The sequence below is a fragment of the Lathyrus oleraceus genome, chromosome 1 (assembly GCF_024323335.1).
Source record: "Lathyrus oleraceus cultivar Zhongwan6 chromosome 1, CAAS_Psat_ZW6_1.0, whole genome shotgun sequence".
Taxonomy (NCBI): Eukaryota; Viridiplantae; Streptophyta; class Magnoliopsida; order Fabales; family Fabaceae; genus Lathyrus; species Lathyrus oleraceus.
The window spans coordinates 367596511-367611425 of record NC_066579.1 but is presented as its reverse complement, the minus strand read 5'-3'; the positions used below and the strand labels follow the sequence as shown (position 1 = coordinate 367611425).

Sequence of the window (14915 nt, the reverse complement as noted above, 5' to 3'; positions counted from 1 at the left end):
CACTTTTCAGCCCAACTAAACACCTTTTACAAAAATAGATTTCCAATGCACTCCATGAAACTTATTTTCTTCTAAAAAACAAGTCAAGCCCATACATGTGTTGCATAAAGGCAATCGTGCAACACATGAACTAAAGTCTCTTTAGTGTTTGTACACTAATTAAACTCAGCAGAGATCGAGGAGTTCCACTTATGACATCTAAAGTTTGTTAAAAGTCCCTCATGTGACATAAGTAAAGTGAATATTTGGATCCGATGAGTGTTGAGAATGTAGCAAATGTGAGTAGTGTGAGTGATTGTCCCACATTGATTGGAAATATGGAGACTTGAGTATTTATAAGTGAGAGAATCCACCCCCATCTATCACCTTAAGGTTTTAGGTGAATATGTGATGTGTCTCTCACAAAAGTGTTACTATAAAAGAAGTCTCACAATGTTCAATGCTCCATAGTGAAAAACTTCCCCCAACAAAAAAAAGGACCGTCTTACTTGTATCAAAAGTCAATGGCGCCACAAGGGTGGTGAGTAAGAAACGTTTCATTGAAGAGTGTCAACGGCGCCACAGGGGTGGTGAGTAAGAAATATTCCGTGAGGTACACGAGTTTGTAGAATTAAGAAGAACTTCCACTTGAGGGGGAGCATTGTGGACTCACACTTGAGGAGGAGTGTTGAGAATGTAGCAAATGTGAGTAGTGTGGATAATAGTCTTATGCTGGTTGGAAATGTGAAAATTTGAGCATTTATAAGTGACAGAACTCACCCACCTATCACCTTAAGGTTTTGGGCGAATATGTGACATGTCTCTCACAAAGGTGCTACTCTAGAAAAGAAGTCCCACAATATTTAATGCTCTATAGTGAAAAAACTCCCCCAACAATGAGTGTCTTTCCATTTTCAAATAATATTCAAGTCGATAATAGTATTAGTAACGATCGGAGATGAATAACCATTGCTAACATAAAATTTATCATCTTTATTATCCCATACCCTAAGTTATATATACCATCTTCGAGAAGAGGAGGAATGTCAAATATCATTTAAATTGATATGGAATAATATAAATGTATATCGCCTAATTTTGATTTAACTATTAATATATGTGGCCGCGTGAATGAGAGAAGTTGAAATTAACAATATGTTTTAGAGATAATTTTAAAAATATTTTTGATGAAATCATTTTAAAGGCAAAAAAAGAGAGCGTGTGTCTCTCTCTCTCTCTCTCTCTCTCTATATATATATATATATATATATATATATATATATATATATATATATATATATATATATATATATATATATATATATATAATATATATATTAAAAATAATAATTTTTGAGTTTAATTGAAATACACTGACAATGTAAAAGGATTTTACACCATCGGTTAATCATAGACGTCGGATATTAAAAAAAGTTTGACTTTTATTTTAAAAATCTATAAAGTAATACAAACGGATGATGGTGATGAATCGACGGTGTAAAATTTTTTATACTGACAGTGTATAGTAATTAATCTCATAATTTTTTTAATAAAAAAAAATATATTCAATACATTGAATATTAAAATAATTAATTTTTCATTTAAATTTTTGTGAAGAGTAATTAGTAACATATTCGTGCATGCATGATTATTCAATTTAATACATTATAAAATGTATCTAGATACACATATAAATTTAAAATAAATTATTTAATTATAAAATGAACGATGATGATATAAACTCAATTATATTAAAAAATCATACAAATAAATAAGTTTGACATTTAAAAATCAAGAATTTATCTCTTAAATAAAAACAATTTTTAACTAAAAATAAAATATGTTATAATTTATTAATTTTACAACTATAAATTATTATTTCATAACTATAAATAATTTTTTAATAACCCTAAAATAATATATAATATAACTATATATTTTTTAAGGGAAATTTTTAAAAATTAAAAATAATGAATTTTAAAAAAAATGTATGTATATTCAATTCATTGAATATTAGAATGATTAACTTTTCTAAATAATGATATCTTTATTTAAATTTATTAAAGAATAATAAGACCCATATGCAAATATAAAAATAGTCTTTAAAAGAATTTCTCTCCATAACTCTTTTAAAACCCACTTACAAACCCATTATTAAAAAATCTAAATTTAAGGAACCAGGACTCTCTAGTCATTTTTCAATTCTTTTGGATTTGTATTTCTTGTCTTATAAACAATTGTTCATTGGAACAAACAAAGTGAAGTGTTGTAAATTTTTCTTCTCCCATTAAATACTCTCATTTATAATAAGAAACAAATTCCTAGGAATCAAAAAGAGAAACTTGAAGAACAAGGACATTACAGTAAAACAAAAACATTTCAAATACTTAAACACAATTCGTCCGTTGCCGCAACATCACAAACCAACCATTGTCTCTTCCTTTGTTCCCATCCACCTCTCTTCTAAATAAACCATACTAGTAGTTTCCTTTTTGCAAAATCAATTCATCAAACCTCAAATAATCACTTTTTTGTTTAAGTGATTATTTTAGTCCATCTTTCAAATGAGTTCAAGTTTAAGCGGAGGAACCAATGCATTGAATTTCAATGTAGTCAAATCCTCTTCATCCACATTGACTTCACTTACTTCTTCTTCTAATTCTCCTTCCTCAACTTTAGCTATCTCCGAACCTAGCAATAACATATCCCAAAGCGCAATCCGAACCAAAAGACCCCGAACCAATCGAAAGAGACCGAACCAAAAATATAACGAAGCCGCTGAATTACTTTCCGAAGCGTATCCGAACCTATTTCGTAACCTAAAGAAATTACAACCACCGTGCAAACTTACCAAACCGCTTATAACAGAATGTTATAACAACGATTTTTTTGAACCGTTGTTATTGCCGTTCAGTGATTTCGATTATGCAAACTCTTTTTTGATTCAGAGTAAAAGCGCTTCTCAAACGGAGTTTTTCAGCGTTTCAGAGAAGCAGGTTTCGGAAGAGATAGTGGTCAATCCCGGTGAAGTACTGGAATGCGATTCTGGAGAGGGTTTCGATTGTAAATCGATGTTGGATGATGAAACCGAGGAAGGGATTGATAGTATTATCGGGACTAGGGTTGAGGATTCCGCCGGTAACAGCGGCGGAGATAGAGAGGGAGGTTTGTGTTACGGCGGCGAGAGACTGAATCCTTGGTTTGGAGGTTATGGCAGGAGATTCGGTGTGACGAGTGCTCTTCGCCGCGTCGGAGGTGTTAATTTGATGAATTTTGCTATGGTTGACGTACTTGAAATCTCGAAGATGCCGGTGGTGGCGAGTACTGTTCCGGCGACTGAGAAAAAGAAGCTGAGGAAGAAAGAAATCGTGGAGCGTAGGAATTCGAGTTTGGCTCTACCGCTGCGGTTGAAACTGAATTACGAAGATGTTCGGAGTTTGTGGTCGGCACGGGGTTCACCGTTTAGCCGGTGATGTGTTCGGTTATTACTATGCCGGAGTATGACGTCATTGTTTGTTGGTACATGGAATTAATTACTATTACTAGGACTTCAGCACTTAATTTCTTTGATAATTTACTTCATTAATATTACTACTAGTAGTATTTGTTTTGGTATTAATAATAGGAATATATTATAGTTAGGAATTGTTTAAAATACAACAACGTGTTTACACAAAGGATTGTACTTCTCCAAGGTGATCAGACTCAATTTATTTCTAATTTATGCAACAAAAACGTGGTAATTCTAATTTATGCATGTTTCATTGCTCAATACATATATAATGAACATGCTTATATAATGAACGTGTTTACACATTTTTATACTTAATTCCTACATTTTATAAGAGTGCTTACTTCATCATCATTTTACCTCTTCATCTGTTTTTTTTTTAGGCTTCTGTATTCTTCAAATAAACTTTTATATTACTCTTAAGATGAAGTTTAAGGTGACATTTAGATAATCCTACATTTAATTATTTAGATTCTTTAGATGATACTTTAAATGATTTTTTTAGAAACTCTTTTGTTTGATTCTTTTGATGATGCTTCAAAAGATTCTTTAGATAGTTCTTCATTTGATTCTTTGGATTATTCATTAAATGATTTTTTAGATGATTCTTCATGTGATATTTTAAAGGATTCTTTAGATTATTTTCCTCATCTTGAAGTAATTGCATTAACTCTTTGTGTTTGTTGATGATTTTTACTTATTCGACTTATCTTGTAAATCATCAACAATATGCATATCTCCAATTTCTAGCATTGGATCAGACTTTCAATATCAGTTTTTGAATCTTAGATATTTGTTAGAAATACAATTTATGAAATCATTTACAAGAGTTTTAATATCAGAGAACCATTTTTGAAGATTTTCTTCATTTTCATTTAGTGTATTAACTTCTTTGCCTAGCGTGTTCATCCTTTCCTTTTTGATATCAATCGAAACCAAAATTTTGTTTCAGTTTAGAGGTTGAACTTCCAGTATGGTGTTGCAAGCCTCCGATGCGGTAGATCACGGGGCGTGGACCTGCAAGATTAATACTCCAACACCCACGCCAGTGAAGTGATCAAGAAAAAGGATAGAGTGAAATATGGAAAATATGAATGTACCTAGAATCTTGTGCGCGTGTAGGGGTATTAATCCATAGACTGAATGGGTTGTTGGACCTCCTTTAGAGAGTTAATGAGCCCATTATTGTTGGGCCTTCGATTGACCTATAACAATTTCCCATAAGGTTTGTCATGAAGTATTGAACGAGCAGTCTTCTCAGATCTATGCTGACCTGATATCGTTAAGTCAACGTGGGTGATATCGGGCGTGTTCAGCTGATAGAGAGAGAAACTAAGATGGACACATTAAATGTATTTCCCATTACTGAGGGGTTTCATGTGACCTTTTTACACGTACCTATAGGTTGACAGGTTATGGCATGACATTTCCCCCCTAAGGTGCTTAAGTGTACTCGAGTGGCGCGATATTCTCGTGGTTAAATCGGGCTGTTAAAGACCATGTGATTTTTTGAATGGGTTTTTACTTTCACCGTTACTTAATCCACACTTAATCTTTTGAGAAATAATTTTGCTCTTCTTGGCTTTTTGGCAATTTTTGATTTCAGTGCGTCTTTCTTTCTTACTGAAGCATTTCAGTGTCTCTTTTCTCCTTACCGAAGCAATGTGTTCTATGGGTGACTCTTTACTTCCTATATTTTCCTTTCTTCCTCGACCTATATCTGCCATAAATACTACCTTCAAACCTAACCTTTGTTATATGATTTCCATTCATTTATCTTTCTTATGGATGACATAAACGATGCAGTTGCATGTCCATAATACACTCAGGGGGAGTACCCTAATACAGTGGTTTTGTTGCTTGTCTTATCGCTTTCATTTTCATTTACTTCCCGTTCATTGAGTTTCCTTCATAATTGCACATCCTCTATGAATCAAGTTTTTGAAACGATTCATTTTTAGTATGAATAAACCAATTGTTATATTTGAGATTTGATCATGATGATTTAAGTCAATTACCTGAGTTAGTGAGACAATAACCATATGTGATATCAACTCAAGTCATGTGAGAAGTGAAATCTCAAACTATTGAGAAACTTGAAAATTTTCAATTTTCTTGTATGTGATTTGAATCACTCACAATCCATGACTTGAATCAAGCAAAACATAGGCAAAATAGGAAAATTTTGGTGTATGTGATTTGAATCATATATTACACATGATTTGAATCATACAACTTTGTGATTCGAATCATAGTTTGTGCATGACTTGAATCACAAACTTCCTAGTAGCCACTGACTTGGCTGATTCAAATCAGGTTTAACACATGATTCAAATCATGAACCTGTGTGACTCGAATCACAGTCAAATGGGCTGCTCTCTTTATGAGATCTTGTTTCACACTGCTTGCTCAATTGACTCAAATCATGAAATGCACTTGAATCGAATCTAACAAAAAATTTCCATCCATTTTTGTGCTTAATGTCAAGCACATTTAAAATCATTTTGTCATCATTTTTCATGTGTGAATCTCATGATCAACATTGTGATTTTCTGTGAAACCAATACACTCTCACTTTTGTAAGTTCAAAATCTCTTGAAATCAAATTTCTTTAATCTCCAACTTCAGTTTGATTTCAGATCTTGATCATGAGATATTTGTAATTGATTGAAGGAGACATCATCCTGAAACTAATCGTTCTTGAAGATTTGGTTGAGATTTTCAGGTAGCTTGCAAGATTGAGTTATTGTCATTGGTGCTGACAAATGAAGGTGGCAAGAAACACAAGAAAATAAGGTTTGAATTGGGTTTCTAAAAACAAAATCTTTTTAGAAACCAACTCAATAAAGCAATAATACGAACAATAAAAATAACAAAGTTATTTTTATACTAGTTCGCTATTAACGAAGCTACCTCTAGTCCATCCTACCAAGATGATTTTGCCTTCTCAAGAAGGACTTAATCCACTATAACCAAAAACTGATTACAAAAACCACAAAGGCAACCTGTATTTGTCTTCTTGAGTCTATTTGACTAAAACCTAGTCACTCAAGGAAACCACTCAAACAACTTTGAAATTTATAAGTTTATGTTTACAAAGAAAGCAGATTAACACAAGATTAATACAAAGAATATCTCACACAATAACGAGCGACAACTCTCGTGTGTTTACGAAAACTATACACATAAATAATATGACTTCAGCAAAAGCATGTGTGTGAGCGTAGTGAATTAGCAAGCATGAGTAACTACTTCCAATCTTCCAAGTCTTCTTTATATAGGCATCTAAAAGATCTGTTGTAGGATAGAATTCGAATAGTAAATTGCATATGTCTCATTTCATAATGGTTTATATATAAGAGGCAAAATGGTACAATAGTACTATCCTTAGCCCACAAAATCAGGGAATTGGCGGAAAAGGTGATCTTGTACTGTGTACTATTTTCCTGACGTAAAACCTTTTGATCTTATCTTCTAATCTTCAGAGGCTTCTGATGAAATTATGTTGAAGTATGCTTAGAAGGATCAAGAGATAAGTTGACAAAATCTTCAGAATCTTGGTCTTTAGAGTCTTGAAACAGTTCCTCATAACCTGGTCTTCAAAGTCTTCAGATCTTGTTCTTCAGAATCTTCTGAACTTGGGCGCAGAATCTTGAAGGCTGACAATCCTTCAGAGGCTCTTCAATCAGAGTCACAATCAAAAGCTTTAGCACAACTGTTCATCAGAACCGTTCTCTAAGAGCTTTCTAGAACTTGACAACATCTTATAAAGCACTTGTATATCTTCAGAGTCAGAGTGTGTTGATTCCAGAGTTTGATGGTGTCATGCGTCAATACTTCAGAGTCATAACCTGTTAGCAAAAGTTACACACTAGATAAAAATCATTAGTGTACAAAATTGTTCTCTAAGAAACAATGCATTGTTATCATCAAAACTAAAGGCCAGATGCAAAACCAAATCTTGTTCTAACAATAAATTCCAGTGAAAAGAAGGAGGTTCTTCTCTCTACATTGCCTTGGTAGTGACTGTGTGGGAGGATACATACAAGGCAAAGTTCTTCTCAAATTTTCGGACAATTCATCTCTCAAGGAATCAGTATGCTTAAGGGGTGATTGCTACATACGAAGGTTTGAAGAAAATTGGTGATATTGGAAGATTCAAGAAGCGTTAATCGAGTAAAGATAATGCAGAAGAGTTTGGCATTACGCTATTTACAAAGTCAAGATCCATATAGGAGATTTTAGTTTTATCATAATTATTACAGATTGGTGATTGTATGAATGCTTGCTATATTTGTCAAAATAAAAAGGAACAATGCAAGTTTGAATGGGAAACCCTTAAAGAGTGCACATAGGCAAAGCGAGGACGAATGCCAAATCACTATAAATATAGGTGTACTCTCTATTTCCCTTACTCTTGCATTTAATTTTTGTAGGATATTGCATGCTTAGGTATTTCAACTCTAACGTAGTTTATCCTTTATTCAAATGGCAGCGATTTATTATGTAAGGTTAGGTTTTGTTAGAATTTGTGCCTAATCGAGTTTTATAAATAAACCTCGTGGAATATACAACCGAATCAACGGAATACCTTTGTGTATCATCATAAAACCATCAATTGGTATTTGTATATTGATTAAGCGTCAATATGGTCAAGTTTCAATAAAAGTATAATTTTCATATTTTCGCTTCAAACCTTCTGCACACACTTTTGAAAACCTCCGATATTCTGGTTTTGAAAAAGCGGTTGAATTTTTTAATAAGCGTTTATTCACCCCTCTCTAGACCGTTTTTCTACTTCCATTTTCTCACCCAACAATTGGCTTCAAGAGTTTGAAGCAAGATTCTTAAAGCATTTGAAGATCACACCTTCCCAATTACACTCGAACACTTAGGCTTTCTTGAATGTGTTCAAAACCTGGTGTGAGTATCGAGGTGTACATCATCTTTAAACCTTATTTTTTGACCTTTCTATCACGGAATGTACTTCCCTGGATTTCATATCCTCAAATTTACCCTACCTCCACATCACCTTATTTAACCCTAATTCATGAGCATACATCTCATCTCATATGCATTTGTACTTAATAATCTACAATGTCCACAAACCAATGGCATATGGTCCATCTGTGAAGCTCGAGACCCTCTGATCATGTTGAGGTGTGACCAAGCCACCTTAACCCTAATATCTATCTTAAAAAAATCCAACAAGCTTGGAGAATAATTCAATTAATCTCACTCACTCTCCAGACCTAATTTGGATGGTGAGTCCCCTTTGAAGATGCATCAAGATTCAACTAGTCACCCAAGGACCCCAACCCTAGCTCTTGACCATCTTTGGCTTGTACAAGTCATTGTTCACTTTTAAACTTGACCAAGTCTTTGAGGACCCCTAAAATCCAAAGTTTGTTCATACCCCAACCTTTAAAACATCTAAATATATCCCTTGCATCACCAAACCCTAATTTGTCTAACCTTGGTTCTTGATGAAACTTGTGATTCAAGAAACTCTAATTTGGGAATTCTTTGATCATTGACTTTACTTCATTTGATCACCCTATCACATCACCACTTATTCATCATCAATTCGAGTCATTTCTAACCACAACTCACCATTCAAACACTCATCCAATTCATATTACAAATACTTGGTTTGGTCATGACCTTTGGACCTTCAATGCCTTGTTTTTACCCATGAACTTGACCTAAAATCACTCCACAAATCTCCAAGCCTCATTTTACATCATGATATGATCATATGAGCTTCAAACATACATCATTGTGCCTTGAAAATCAAGAAATCACAATGCCATATTTTTAGGTCAAGTTGGTTGGTCACATTTTGACAAGAATGGCCTATGATTTGGTCCAAAGTCCATAACTTTTTCATCTTGCAAGCTTTTAAAGATCTTATTTGATCCAAATATCCTAATTGAGTTCCTCTTAAACTCTGGTTCAATGTCCAAGACCCAATTCATTGATCAAGGACCTCAATTTTTGCGTTGGCCAAGCTGGTCCAACATGCTTAGCATGCCCTAAAACATGATCAAGACCACCACTTTACCACATTACCATTTCCAAACCACAACTGCTTTTGACCTGGTTCTTTTTACATATAATCAAGGAAATGGCAAGGAACATTTGGCACAAATTTCATGCAAAATGCATGAGCCAATTTCATTTGACCTTAGTTCAAAGTCACTGACTTACCATGATTACACATCATACCACACTTCGGCAGATTTTGCATTTTGGTGCACGAAGTCACTAAACTCATGAATTCTAACCTTATTTGACCCCAAACACATTGCAAAACGCCTCAGGACAAGAATGGAAGTCAACCTGGATGGAAAAACCTCTCAAAATTCCAAACCCGATGCCATATGAAAAGTAAAAGATTTCCCAAAATGGCAAAAGACAAAAGCCACCACAACTCTGATTGAAGCCTCATGGTCCCTCGTTTTTTATGATATAATGAAAACATATTGAGTGGAGTGGGAAATCAGGTTAGAACACAACCACCCTTCCTCCGCAAGCTTCCCACTTTATCATTTTTCGAGCGTCACACCTTTTTGAAGCAAACCACTTCCTTATTCCCTCCAAACCACTCCATCACCTTCCCTATAAATAGGGGAAGGTGTCTCACTCAAAGGACAAGCTTTGAAAGCTAGAAATACCCTACTGAAAAACTGGTTTCCACCATTGAAAACAGAGATTCAATTTTTGAGATTCAAAGCCTTTAAGTTCAAAATAACCACCCATAATACATCCTTGAACATCACTGAAACTTTCCCAAACACTAACTCACCTTTCCAACACCTCACCTGAGTTGTACCAACTCATCGGAGTTCATACCTGAAACTCATTCTGATCAGGTAGTTTCACTCACCCCCTTCACTCAAACAAGTTACCATTTAACCCGAAATCACCCACTAATCATTAACCCCATGTTTTAAGTCCTGACTAACCGTTATCCATCATTTAATTTTGGATTTAGGTCAAGTGTCTTCGTATGATTTTCTGGAAAATACTCCACACTCAGAGCCAGTCAATGACTCATAAGTGTGTAGTTTGATTCGTTTATGTGTATTTAAGTTGTTCCCATGATTAAATCCATTGAAAAACTCACATTTTGGAGTTTTTATTACAGGGTGTCTCGAGGAAGAAGATGAAGTCTTTGCGCTTTTTGAATTCAAAATTTTGTGTTGGCCCATTCTGATTGGCCAGCTAGCACGCATCCCATTTTTTATTTTATTTATTATTTTGTTATGAAGTGTGTTTTTGATCGCAAGTGGGCGTTTGGCCTAGTAGGAGAGGGGGTTGATCCCCCATGACCCCAAGATCAGGGGTTCAACCCCCAGCGCATGCAATTTGATCCTTTTTATTTTATTCCCTTTCATTTTATTTATTTTTCACCCCATTTATTCCCTTTCATTTTATTTATATTTCACCCCATTTATTCCCTTTCATTTTATTTTACTTATATTTATTTTTCTGAAAATATTCCCAACATAAACTCATTTTATTTTTGCCTCTACTATTTTATTGTTCTTTGTTTCATTTCATTTGGGCAAATTTTCATTGACTTATGATGTTTTGAACTTAGGTAGCTAATGAAATCTATTAGGTCATGATGTTAGATTGATTAGGGATGTTTGAACCTTCTATGTTTCAAACCTACTAATGAATGATCAAGGTTTCATTCATGGTATTTTGAAGCCTAGATAGGTTGCATCTATATCAATCAACTTGGATCATTTGACACATAGATGAAGCTTTGCTTGCGTACATACTAACTTGTGGCCTCACTTGTTCCATGTTGTTATTATTGTTATACTAACCCACTAATCCTTATTGTTAACTTATTCATATTGTATATTGATCATTATAACTTGTCTAACCCAATCATTTAATCAAAATATTAACTTCTAACCTTGAGTTTGTATAGTCTTCCTTTTATCAAGCTATTAATAGATGGACTTAGGGTTTGCATAACTTTCATTGTTACAAACCTATTGTAAGTTAATCTTTGATTATCTTCAATACTTTTCATCAGTGATAAGTTATCCCTTGATGCGCTAGATTTTGAATCTTTTGACCTAAGGATAAATAATCCTCAAGGGTTTAACTTGTATCTTCTTACCAACCACTAACTTTGTTTATCACTAACCATTGATTATTGGACTTTACATTTATTACTTTGTTATTTACTTTTATGTCATTACCTTTGTAATTTACATTCAAGTACTCATCATTATCATATTCATTGTATAAACTCATCATGTATGTTTATTCATTGTCATTTATCTTTATTATCATTATACATTAAAAACAACAAAAACATGATGACATGATTAGGCCAAAAAGAATCATTTCACTTGTAATCAACTTGGACTTAGAGGATCTCATCTAGGGCCCTTGCTCGGATAACATTTCCCTACTTTGTGATACTTGGTTCTTAACTTTGGATTTCATCTGTAACTTACATACCGGTTGTAAGAATAGCATCATGGCACCACCCTAGTGGGACATGTTTGTAAGACCATTATCCTTTATTTAGTTTAAGTCACTTTTGCACACACAAGGATTTCTCTTGGGCTACCTTACAATGAGACCCTTTATTTCCTGGTTGGTTACTTTGTATATTCATTATATTACCCTATTTCATGATCAAATAAACAAATATTTGATTCAACGTCAAGTGGCATTTTCATAACCAAATTCAAAATACTTAAAATTACGATTAGTATTACGCGTCGCGAGCCTTAAGTGGTGGAGAATGAGTAAGAATGAAGCATTCCTGCCCTTACTCTGATTATTTTGGACCAAGACGCTTGGCTTATTGTCTAGAATTTTCACCTCCTCCTATAGAATTTAGTGTGATCTAATCACAAACTCTTTTCATAAACCCTTGTTCAAGGTAAAACAAACACAACTCATAAAACTTCACTTTTGTGCCTCAGGGCACCACTCCGAAAACCCTTTTCTCAAAGGTAAAATAAACTAACACACAAATATTTTCTACTTCGAACTACAGAGCTTTGATTCCTCATCACCCGATGAGTGATACGTAGGCACAAGGGCCACAATCTTTGGCGAGCACAATAATAAAAAACCCCAAATCCCATTCTTTCACACTTTTTTTTTAAAAATAAAATAATAAACGAGATAAATACCCACGTAAACAACCCAAATGGTTCCCATGGAGTACCATGGACGTGAGGTGTGCTAATACATTCCCCTTGCGTAACCGACTTCTGAACCCAAGTCTCGGTTGCGAGACCGGTTCTTTATCCGTACCTTTTTGCACTTCCTGTGTGCATACTTTTCCGAGGGTTTTATCGACTATTTTCCCTCTCCTCTCCCATAGAGGAAATCCAATAAAATTCGGTGGCAACTCTTATGTTTTTCCTTCACTCTTGTCGTTGATTTAGGAGGCATCCTTTAGTTTAGTCCCAGTTTCGTTATCGTGAAATCTCGGTAGTGACACTAGACATGACTCAAAATTAGGGGTTAATTTCTTTGCAGTTAGAAGTTTAATATTTCAATAATTTTTCTGAAAGTTGGATATGTTTCAAGGATCGGTTCTTCCGGGTACTTCCCCGGACCATAGGAGCTCATCCTATTTTCTGTAGGGTCCTTAGGAACGAGTATGAGATGTCGGATTTCTATCGTGAGAGAAAAGCGACTTGTGGAAATCAAATTTGAAAACGTTGGTCTTGGCCTCATTTCAACCGAGGTACTCAAACCTATGTCATTTCTCAAAGAAATTTGACCCCGAAGGAGATACTAATAAGGGATAATTTTCAAGCTTCCTGGGAAAATCTCAACTATAAGGAAGGGTCCAGACCTTTGAATGTCAGTCCTTCAATGCAAAAGAAGAGATTCGTTAGTACCCAAGCTATAATAGGTGTTGCGAGTGCCAACGAGAGAATGAAACGTTTTGTCGAGGAAAAGAACTTGACTTGGATCTGTTTTATATCTAAAATTATTTAATTAACTTATGTTGACTCCTTAATTTTCCTCTTTGCAAATACAATGGCTTCACAAGGTATGGCCACAGTGAAAAATCTCTTTGGTCAGCGGAAAGCCCAATAGAGGGTTGTGGTGGCTACCTTATCCTCTTATGCTTCTTCTACTTCTACTCCTGTAACGGAATAATTTGAGGTATTATCAGGTGGTGTTCGGGATCCATCTATCACCCAGTCTTCCCTGAACCCTCTTGGTTGAGGTTTAACTTCTTATGCACATTACGAAAAAGGATCAAATTGACAATGACAATGGATGTCGGGATTCAGACACTCTCTAGGGGGAGAACCCGAGTAAGAAGCTTAAATCCTCTGATGCTTCCATCACCATTCTTAGCGCGGGGATCCATCTATTCCTTTTAAGTTTCCAAATGTCCTTCATCCTTTGATACCCCATACTTTTCAAGAGGTTCGGGCCCACGTTCCTGAGCGAGACCTTTCTTTACTTTAGAATCTCTCTGATGCTGAAAAAACAGAGCCGACTTTGGAGGCTACATTCCATATGTACCACAATGCTTTCTTAATGTCTATGGAGGCTGTAGGTCGAGGTGATGTCCTTACTTTGGGGGAATCCATCTAAGGAGAGATGCCTTTGGAAGTGAAAGAATGAGCTAGCCGTCCATGACTGGTCACAGTTGTAGGAGAAACCTTTTGAGCTTTAGAAAGAAATGGATAGGCTCTCTGGTCTAAAGAATGAAGCGTATGACGATGGCATTGTTGGTGTAAGCCCTAGAGGCCAATACTTTTGGTACTTATATCGAATTATTTATTAATAATAAAAGGCTTTATTATTTATTATGTTTGTTTAATAAAGTCCCTAGAATAACTAGTTCGTTTAATGTATCAAGTGTGACTTAATCATGAGATCCCATTTAACATAAGGACATTATTCTTAAAGTATCCGTAGTCAAGCTTTGTTATGAAGTGAGATGACATTAAAGCATTAAGACTACTATGTATATAGACTAATGATCGCATCTCATGGATCACAGATAATGAGTTATCAAGTCTTAAACAGAGGTATGAATATTAGGAGTAATATTTATACTGGATTGACCCGCTATGGGAATACTATATAGACTGTTATGCAAAGTGTCATAAGTTATTCTCATGGAGATAGTAGTGTATACCACCCTTCGACCTGAAACCACTATGGACCCTAGATGTAGAGTCGAGTGCCTTATTGCTGATCAAACATTATCCGTAACTGGATGACCATAAAGACAGTTGATGGGTACTCCTAGAAGCATGCTGAGGGACATGAGTGACCTAGATGGAATTTACCCATCCTGTGTAATAGGATAAATGTCTAAGAGCTCAATATTAAACTGGACAAGGATGACACAGTCTATGCCTTGTGTCCAATATAGACATAAGGGCAAAATGGTAATTGTACA

General features: G+C 34.8%; 1 protein-coding gene across 1 annotated transcript; it reads left to right on the top strand.

The window, feature by feature from the left end:
- The first annotated feature begins 2261 nt into the window (after nucleotides 1-2261).
- LOC127136995 (protein CHLOROPLAST IMPORT APPARATUS 2) lies at nucleotides 2262-3795 on the top strand. The gene has a single exon (XM_051063497.1). The coding sequence runs from the start codon at nucleotides 2544-2546 to the stop codon at nucleotides 3450-3452; it is 909 nt and encodes a 302-aa protein (XP_050919454.1). The 5' UTR covers nucleotides 2262-2543; the 3' UTR covers nucleotides 3453-3795.
- Nucleotides 3796-14915: the final 11120 nt, after the last annotated feature.